Genomic DNA, 10,563 nt, shown 5'->3' on the forward strand with positions numbered 1-10,563 from the left:
TCTGGGCTTTCAGGAGAGCTTTTACTTTATACGACGCCGACACTTTGAGTACATACAGTTATACCTTTTTCTGTTTGCTTTTGTTTTGTTTTTAAGGCGAGACACTGCAGGTGAATAGGGAAAAAATGTATATTTACAGATATCAATTTGAAACTTTTGCTGTCGATCACTGGCATAAATGTGAGAAAATAATACATTGCAAGTTTTCTGTCATTTTATCTTTTCATATAAGAACAAGGTGTTTTATGCCTAAAAATGCCCCCAAATTTCCCATCTTTTCGGCGACGAAATCTGAATAATGGATAGAGCTACATTCAAATTTATGGTTTTATTTTATTGATAAATGAGTTGCCAAGACTTTTTCAGAGGGGATTTTGGATTTCTTGTTTAGTTTTAAAATAAGCTGTTTTTTAGTGGAAAAATGTAATTTTCGCCTGATTTTTTGACATTCAAAACTCAATAAATGGGGCTCGGGATTAAATAATAAAAAATCCCTCTAAAAAAAATCTTCCAAATATTGTTCAGTCCAAGGCTGGAAAGTCTTTAGGTCCGACTGACGTGGACATAGCGTCGCCACAATGACAGAAAAATGTGTTTTGAGAAAAAGGCCCTTGAAATTGTGTTCTCCCATATAAGTCTATGGGGGAACATTGAATCAGTGCAATATTTAAACATGTTTTTGTGAATATTAGGCATATTTTTGGTTTCCGGGTGAAAGCTTATATGGGCAGAGACCAATTTGGCCCAAAACCTGAAAACTGAAAAAATTTAGTTTTGCCTGTAGTGCAGGGGTGTCCAAAGTGCGGCCCTCAGACCAATTTTTGGTGGCCCTCTGCCTTCTCGCTGAATCGGGACACATCATCAGAGATAGTCCTTTTTATTTGAAATGTAATAATTCTACACAATTCTAACCAAACAACTAACCTTTTACTGTGAGACAGAGCTGGCATGAAGGTTTTGAGCAGAAATAAAGGTGTGGGGCGCAATTTAAACTTCTGCTAGTCAAAGGTTTTGCGGAACTAACCACCGATCTATGGCCCTTCACCCTGTGTACGCTTCAGTATGCGGCCCCCCATGAAAAAAGTTTGGACACCCCTGCTGTAGTGTCTCCCCTTAAGCCGCCAAATTCTAAGCTGGACGACTGACAAACGCTTACCTAGTTTATAAAAACACAAGAATCCATCTTGAACTGCTCCCGCCTTCACCGTTCGATCCCAAACCCAAAATGGTTTGGGCCAAAAAGATGTACTAATATAACTAACGAGGCAACGACAAAAAAAGTGATGCTACATAAAACGAAAACACACACGACATTTGTCCAAACTAAACATGTCATGGATTTGCAGTGTTCTTGATCCAATTTGTGGCAGATGCTTCTCCAAAAGTGAGATTTGTAAAGACTATTGACTAGTCTAAAGCTATTCTGTGCAGTGTGTAATGTTAGTAGTTGTGTAGCCCAAACTAGTATTTCTTTACTACATTCACCTTGACCCTCGGCCACGCCGTTTTGGCCCTCCAAGGAAAAAAGTGTGTGAGTTTCTGCACAATACTTTCAATTTTCATCTGATAAAAACAAGAAAAAATCTCTTAAATGATCTGTCTGGACACATCTCCTTCCTACAAACTAACGAATCATAATAGTCACTCCAAACACCCTCCTCTTCCCTATTTTCAGTCAGCGATCATTAGCCAAATACTTTATTATTGAATTGCAGTTAATGTGATGAAATCTTGGTAGTGCAGCAGTGATGGCGATGACGACTGTGGGTGGTGTTTGGTGTCTAATGGAAATGGCAGTTGTACTATTTGCCTCCATTCCTGTTTATAGGCACACGTGGTTAGAACCAGTAGCAGAATTGGGGCAGTGGCTGTGTCCTCATCCTTTTTTTCCTCTTTAATCTAAAATCTAAACTGCATGTACCTCACATACCCTCAATGCACCTAACTCAACACATACAAAATACAAGAAAACAAGGTGCATGTACAATATTGTAAACAAGTACATATTACACAGCTCCTACTCTGCTACTGTTTCTCCTGCTGTTATTGTTGTTACTACTGACCTGCTCCCACTGATGTTATTGCTGTCTCTGCTTCACTCTCAGGATTATAGTGTCATCTAGCCTTACATATACTATTATACATTGCATCTATTATAATTCTGGACTGTTCTGTTGGTCATTAAGCTATAACATGCAATACCATTTTGATTCCATTATCACTTTGCCGTATTACATTAAATATCCCGAGCTAACTTTATCACTACAGCCTCAAATACTACATCCATCTAATAAACACCTTCACACATTCACCTCACACAAGGTTTACTTGTTTGTACCGGCGCTTGTACTTTCACTTTTATGTCGTGCAGTTGTTGCTGTTGTTGTACGTTTTGTTTGTATGTTTGTTGTATAAAATAAAGGGAACATTTTGAAATAAAAATCTTTATTGATACAACCATGCATGAAATAAGTTCAGTCTGCAGACACTTTTTTTCATATATTATATTTATTGATTGGTATTATTTTACAAAACGAAATCCAATGAACAAAGCAAAGAAAAACAACAGACTGCCAGACAAAAGAAAAGAAAAATAAAGCAACCGACAAGTATATCATTATCAAGTTTACATACTAATGTCCAAGATATAATTATCCAGACGTGATAATAATAAAGGGGCCCCAGATATCGTCAAATCTATATTGTCCGTCCATATTGTCCATGCGAATCTGTTCCATTTGTAGCAGAGACACTTTTTACATACCTTTCTCATAGATAAATACAATACGACAATACCATATGTGGACCTTGAGTAAAATATGTTACACTGTTTTCTTTATTTGGACCCATTTCATAAAGAACAGTACAATGAGGTCAAAGCCGACACTTATTTTGTATTGAAAAAATGTAGATCTGTGTTAAGTCCCAGAGGCAGATGGAACAACTATCAATGTGTTTTCACATTTATCTGCAACCACAAATAAAGAAGTGTTGACATCATGTGTGCTGTGACTGACAAAGTGTTTCAAAGTACGTAAATGAAAGGTTTGTAAGGTTTGCAAACCATGAAATGTGTTCAAGGGTTTGTTTTTGCTGATTTGATGGTGAGATTTGATGGTGATAATCGAGGAAAAACTATATCCCCTTAACGCCTATTGGTGCAAATTGACGACATACCTCTTCTTGCCAGACTGTGGCTAGAATAAGGCATGTTTTCCCTTGATGTCTGTCACATCCATGCCATACCTAGGAACGTTTTGCAAGCACTAGTTTCTCGTCGGACTGGTCAGAGAAGGAACCACAACCGGGTCATGGTAGATAGGCGCATTGAGTTGCCTTATGTACGAAATGCGCGGTATAAATAAAGTTGCCTTGCCTATTTAGCGGAAATAGCATTTCTGCAGTAGCTCCATCTGGTGGCCACAGTGACCGCATTTTAGTAGTATTTAGATTGATTACAGTGCTAAAACGTTTTTTAGAACATGCCATTTTAGTGAAATTCTATATTCATTGTAACAATAACATACAAGGATGTAAAATAGCAATAGAGGAACAGCAAACTGACACATTGACATTTTTCGAGATAATTCCTGCTGTACAAAGTTATTTTTTTACACAGAGCAAAATGAAACCGTTGGTGTTGTATGCAAAGCGACCACCTGGTGGATCTATTGGACCACAAACAAGAATTCCATGTCCGAAAATAATGTGCAATTCTAATCTAATTTGCAAATAAGTAATGGCAAATAGAGGTATCTGATGTATTATAAAACCTCAGGAAAGGAATTTTGTCGTTTTAATACATTTACAACTTTTGCCTGTTGTTGTCAATTTACAACATACCAAAAATTACATTTATGCCTGTTGTTGCCGATTTGCAACATACCTAAAACTATATCTGTACTATGTGCGACATAAAAATGAACAATCTCCACTTAATTTAGCATCAGCTTGAAAGCAAAAACACTGATAATATATATATTTTTTTATATAATTGGAAATACATTCATATATATATATATATATATATATATATAGTTAAAGCTAAAGATCTATACTTTTGCGCAAATGAATTACATTTATTTACAAGTTTTGTGAAACATCACCTTCTTCCAAGAGTCCGTTCTCCTGTAATTCAACATTGTTTACTTCGCCGTTGTTTGAAGGCGCCTCACTGGTCACCGTCTCCGACTTGGCGCACGCCGTTGACACTGAACTCCTCTTCCCTAGCGGGACCTCATTGGTGCCGATGGAGCTCCGCATTGTGCTTCGACGCCGCGCGAATTCCGCCAAATCCTCCGCCAACACGGCCTCCATCACGGCGCTCAGAGAATGCCTGATCTTGGTGCACAGGTCGGGGCAGCTGAACACGTACAGGATGGGGTTGAGGACGCTGTTGAGGAAGCCCACGGTGGCCGCGGCCGGCAACGCTTTGGCTATGGACATCTGCAGCGGGTGCTTTAGCGATGTGGTGACCTCCATGACGCTCAGCAGGTGGTAAGGAGCCCAGCAGAGCACGAAGCTAACCACCACCGCGACGACGAGCCGTACGAAGCGGTAAGAGCGACGGCAGCCTCTGCGCGCTAGGCTGGTGTTTACCACAACGTAGCTGAAAACGATAATAACGAGAGGGATCACGAACGCGAACATTAGCTTGAAAACGGCTAACGTCTTCTCGCGGCGCTTGCACAGAGCTGCCATGTCGAGCGGTGGGTTCGGGAGCCAGCGCGCGTAGTGGTAGTAGCACTGCGTCTTCCCGCTGCGTTGAGGTATGGCGTCGCGGAATATGTAGAACGGGATTGTGCAGAGGAAAGCCAAGAACCACAGCAGCCCGCATATTCTGAGAGCCAGCCGCTTGGTCCGGTAGTTCTGCGCCCAGACCGGCCTCAGCACGACCAGGCAGCGGTCCAGCGATATCGCGGCCAGCAGGAAGCCGCTGACGAACATGTTGAGGAAGAAGACGGAGGAGTGGACGCGGCAGAACGTGCGACCGAGTTCCCAGGTTTTGCCGCGGGCGAGGAAGAGCGTGAAGGCCGGTAGGGAGGCCGTGGCCAGCAGGTCGGACGCGGCGAGGTTGAGGATCCAGATGCTGATGACCGAGCGGCGGACGCGCAGGCCCACCACGACCAGGATGAGGAGGTTCTCCACGATGCCGATGGTGGAGAACAAGCCGTGGAGGAAAATGGTGAAGGCTCCCAGGGGAGTGATGCCGGCAGCCGTGGAGTTGGCCTTGGACGTGAAGTTGACCATGCCCTGGATGCGGGGGCAGTAGAGGGCGGGGTTAACGGACATTGTGGAGCCGCGCAGTGCAGTGGACGTCTGGAGAAGAGACAGAAAGGGGGAAAATCAAGTTGAAACTACTTATTGCTAAAAATATTGCAAACATTGAGGTTGGTAGTACATGAATTCAACTTCAGTTAAGTATATTCTATGTTATCTGAATGAAAGGATGAAAAGACGTGATTATCCAAAAATGTAATAGGCATTCAGGATCCAAAACAAAACTATTTTGCATGTTTTTATTTCTAAGCAGCACCAAGTGTGTCGTTTCGAGCTTAGCCTTTCATCAGACACGTCACACTTGGTGCTGTTTCGATTATTTATTCATTTCTTGGGAGCTATATATCCATCCATCCATGTTCTTCCACTTGTCCGTTTCCGGGTCGTGGGCCCAAATCACATTGCACCAGCCCCTTATGACTCCTCCTGTAGGTGGTGGGTCCACAGAGGGACGGCCTCACGATTCAAACCGGGCCTGTTGGTCTCTCACAAGGGGCTTCTGAACCGCTCTTTGTCTGACCCGTCACCCAGGACCTGTTTGCCATGGGGGACCCTACCAGGGGCACGAAGCCCCCGACAACAGAGCTCCCCGTCCTCCACCATGATTGTTTGTCGTCCACACGTGCAGTCGAGTAAATGTTCCGGTGAAAGTCCTCAGAGCAGCTTCTTGCTCTGACTTTAACGACAAGTCCAGCTCATTTAAAACAGAAGAAAGGGCACTGGTGAATGATCATTGTGGTGCGGCCGCCATCTTCACTGTTTTGGTTATGGCCCTCAGGAGCACTGGTTGATGGGAAATCCTAGCGCGGAAGCCAATCATAGCCTCCCGTGCTATGATTGGCTCTGCCTGGTTTTGCCGGAGTCAGCGAGATTCAAATCGCACAATTCCATACTGCATCGCCATGTATCTCTGAACATGGAGGATCAGACTGGCTCGAGGGTTCATAGTTTGCTCAGCCAGTCCACATGTGCTTTGTAGATCTGGTGTTCAAGCGTGTCCCTCGTGGTGCCCTGTGGGGGTGCTCTGCTTCTGGGAGTTCTGTTCAATACTTATATGGACAGAATTTCTAGGCACAGCTGTCTGGTTCGGGAACCACAGGATCTCATCTCTGCTGTTTGCTAATTATGTTGTTCTCTTGGCTGCATCAAATCAGGACCTTCAGCTGCACTGGGGCGGTTTGCAGCCGAGTGTGAAGTGGCAGGGATGAAGCACCTCCAAATCTTTAGTCATGGTTCTCAACCTTAAAACGGTGGCTTCCCATCTCCAGGTCAGGGGGGGTCCTTGCTTCTAGTGGATGAATGAAAGTATTTCGCAGATGCAGACAGTCGAAATCAGTTAAATTTGCAGGATGGCTGGGCACATTAGAGATTAGGTTATGAGCAGTCACCCGGGAGGAGCTCGCAGTAAAGCTGCTGCCCATTCACCTCAAGAGGAGCCAGGGACTATACATGCCTTTCAGTCATGGGACTTTTGTTGTTATGGCGGCCATTTTGAATACTGAAGTCGAATTATCCAGTACTATAACATGCAACAATATCTCTACTGCAGATACAAAAGAATGACAACTGATTGGCAGTGGCATTTTTATTTACTTGTAATCATTGCTCAAGAAGATAACAGTAAAAACACGGCCCCAGAGACGTACGTTTATGTGAAGAAACCAGGGAGCCAGTGTTTAAGATGTTAGCATGCTGCCGGTTAGCATTTAGCTTCAACAGCTCAGCTCTGACCTCTGCAAGAGAAACAACACTATAAACATCTAGCCTTGGATACAACATGTGACAGACGTCAGAGCTGAGCTGTTACTGGCGTATTTCCTCAGTGTTCACAAATCTGGGCCACACATGTCAATGGTTGACAGTTGCTAACCGGTAGCATGCTAACGTCTTGAGGAACTTAGACGCCGACTCAGACTGAGACTCTGTTGACATGACAAACTGGAAAAATCACAGAGAAAGGTTTTCTGTTACCCTTTGATGTGTTCATTTAGTCTTCAGAGTGAAGCAGCTCTTTAGTCTTTAATCTTTAGTAATCCTGCTGGAGCTCGACAGACAGAGCTGCTATGTCTGTGCCACATTTGCTGCTTATATCACATAAACGTGCGTCTCTGGGGCCGTGTTTTAAGAATGCTGCTGTCAATCAGTTGTCTTTCATTTTCATCCCGAGTAGAGATATTGTTACATGTTGTAGTACTGCATAATGCTACTTCGGTATTCAAAATGGCCACCGGAACTACGTGTGATGTCATTGGAAGCGCATGTGTATCTCTGAACTGGCCTGGTGTTGGATCCCCCTGACCAGCTCATCTCTGCTGCCTCACCGGCCCGGCCCCGGGTGAGGAGTTACAAAATGGATGAATGATCTGAATTTCTTATTTCATGATGTATTCTTTTGAAACACCAGAATTCTCACAGCCCACCTACTCAGTGGTTTGTGGGAAACCTGTGTAACTCTAACCAAAGTATGATTCTCAAAGAGAGCGTTCTCCTCTCTGCAAACGTTTGATATGGAGCTGATCGACTAATATTGTAATTACTGTGAACTCTTTCTCTGACAACAGAAAGGAGTATTTTGGGCTTCGTCTTTGTGGTGCATTTTAAAGTATTCTTATCTCAGACTGTGCTGCTATGAATTGTCAGCAGTCTTTGTGCTCGCGCTCTGTTGAAAGCCGTATCTTTTACCATCACCCACTTCCCCCTCTGTTGTTTTACAAACACAGTGCACTTGTGAAATACTCAGCTCAACTGCAGGACCCGAACTGTGTAACATAACGTTATGTAAAATTAAGATTATTCAGCTCATTCAAGCATTTGGGTGTCACAGACAAAGAAAGTGGGAGCCAGTAAATGAAATTGTCAGTTATGGTCATTCCTAACTTTCCCAACACATTTGTATCTTCCCAATTCTTCTGCAAAAAATCTAATTGCATTTCCATAATAATAAAAAAATAATAAAAGGTAAATAAAGGTATTGGGCCATTAAGATTCATTATTACTCCCTATTTCTCCCCTTAAACACCCAACTTTAGTGAACACACCATGTACTTAAGGCGTTTTGTGTTAAAAAGTGTCATGGTTCTGTCTATTTGTGTTCTGTCCCCTGTTTTGGTTTGGTTCTGTGTCTAGTCTTTTATTTTGTCATGTCTGTTCTGTCCTTGTGGTTTTGCTTTGCTTCCCTTGTGTTGATTACCTGTCCCGCCCTAATGTTTTTCACCTGTTCCCTGTTCCTTCTGTATATAGACCCCTGTGTTTTCCCTTGTCCTTGTCGGTTCATTTGTATTCTTATGGTGCGTTGCGTGTGTGTCCTGTTCCGTGTTCCTGTGCTAAGTGAGTTTTGCATTTTTGTCTGTTCTTGGCCTTTGCCATTAAATTTCCTTTGAACCTGTTTTTGGCTGTTTTTGCTTTTGGGTCGAATCCCCACCACACTCGTAACAAAAAGTGACAAAAAACAAAACAACAGACATATTATTCCTGTCTTTGAGTTAAAAATAAATAAATAATAAAAATAATAATAATAATAATAAAAAATATATATATTATGGCCATCAAAACTCAATAGGCTATAAATAAGACATTTAAAAATTCTGAAAATGCTCATTAAGTATTAATAAGGTGTTAATCAGCATTAATAATGAATATGCCCTGAATAATATGCATGCATAGATATTAATAAGCTGCTTATTATACTATTATCTATAAACTATATGCGTATTCATGAAGTATTAATAAGGTGTTAATGAGCATTAATAATGAATATATGTCATGAAAAATATTCTTGTATAGATATTAATAAGCTGCTTATTATACGATTATCTATTAACATGTATGCTTATTCATTAAGTATTAATAAGGTGTTAATAATCATTAATAATAAATATTCCATGAATAATATGCATGTATAGATATTAATAAGTTGCTTATTATACTATTATCTATAAACTATATGCTTATTCATGGCCAACTTAACCTTAAGATTGCTAATGCTTCTAAAATTCTTATTAATACTTAACGAGCACACCGTAATATTAAGCGATACCTGAAAAAACAAGGGATTGCTTTAGATTAAGGTGTGTTAGTTAAGTATTAATAAGCATTAGTGAGTATTTTAGGTTGAGGGTTGGCTATGAATAACCATATTATGAATGGCCTAAATACAGATAATAGTATATTAAGCAGTGTGTTAATACTTTTCAAGCATACCTTATTAATACTTAATGAGCACACCATAATAAAAAGCATTACCAAAAAAAAACTGTTCTATTTTTGGGTATGCTATAAGCAAACCTGAAAATTAAGAAAATGTCAATCCTTTTATCCCTCTACTTACCCACGTTCTTGAATGTGTCGAGTGGATCTATGAACTGGGGGCACATCAATACATAAACCAGTTCAGTCTATGAAAGTGAAACATGTAAATACCTCACCTTCTTTATGTCCAGGCAGATGACGGGACAGCCGGTCTAGACAGTACGACTCAGCGCCTCTCCTCAAACACTTCAGTAATAGGAAGTCACAAACCACTTCTCTGATGAGGTGCCAAAGCAACGTGTATTTACTGACATTTGTGCGCCTTTGTCGAAGCAGTCTGGTTTGAGGAAATGAAGAAATTATGACAATTATGCAAAACTAAAAATGCAATCAAAAATAAGATATAGTCAAATGATTTTAGAAATGCAGAAGTGTCTGAAATAATGAAATGCTTGTAATGGTCACTTTGCATCACACTGTTTCTTTTTTTTTGTATTAATTGTGTCAAGGGTTGAGGTCAACATGACGCCTTAACCTCTTACCCCCCGCCTAAACCAAATGCATTCTGTCCTCTTTGGCTATTACATAGGCCTGTGTAACACCTCATTTGAAAGCTAAGACCCACAAAACTGATCTTTTTCCTTGCGTTGTTGCTGTTTTGTGTCACCTTTTTGTTTGTTTTTTATTCTTTTTTTTTCTTATTTGTCACATTTTTGTTGAATTTTTGTCATTTTTTTGTTACGTTTTTGTCACATTTTTGTTGAATTTTTGTCACATTTTTGTTGAGTTTTTGTCACATTTTTGTTTAATTTTTGTCATTTTTTTGTTACGTTTTTGTCACATTTTTGTTTAATTTTTGTCACATTTTTGTTGAGTTTTTGTCACATTTTTGTTGAATTTTTGTCACTTTTTGGTGAATTTTTGTCACATTTTGGTTGAGTTTTTTGTCACTTTTTGTTGAATTTTTGTCTTTTTTTTGGTACGTTTTTGTCACATTTTTGTTGAATTTTTGTTGAATTTTTGTTGAATTTTTGT

The 10,563-nt window shown here is 40.6% G+C and overlaps 1 protein-coding gene across 1 annotated transcript; it reads right to left on the minus strand.

Moving 5' to 3' along the window:
• Positions 1-4,083: 4,083 nt before the first annotated feature.
• Positions 4,084-9,752, minus strand: LOC306980714 (prostaglandin D2 receptor 2-like; the record flags this gene model as incomplete). Its single annotated transcript, XM_079580143.1, has 2 exons — positions 9,700-9,752; positions 4,084-5,319 (listed from the first exon to the last, which is right to left on the minus strand). Exon 2 carries the CDS (start codon positions 5,290-5,292, stop codon positions 4,084-4,086), a length of 1,209 nt encoding a protein of 402 aa, XP_079436269.1. The 5' UTR covers positions 5,293-5,319; positions 9,700-9,752.
• Positions 9,753-10,563: the final 811 nt, after the last annotated feature.

Source organism: Gobius niger (genome assembly GCF_951799975.1).
Source record: "Gobius niger genome assembly, chromosome: 21".
Lineage (NCBI taxonomy): Eukaryota > Metazoa > Chordata > Actinopteri > Gobiiformes > Gobiidae > Gobius > Gobius niger.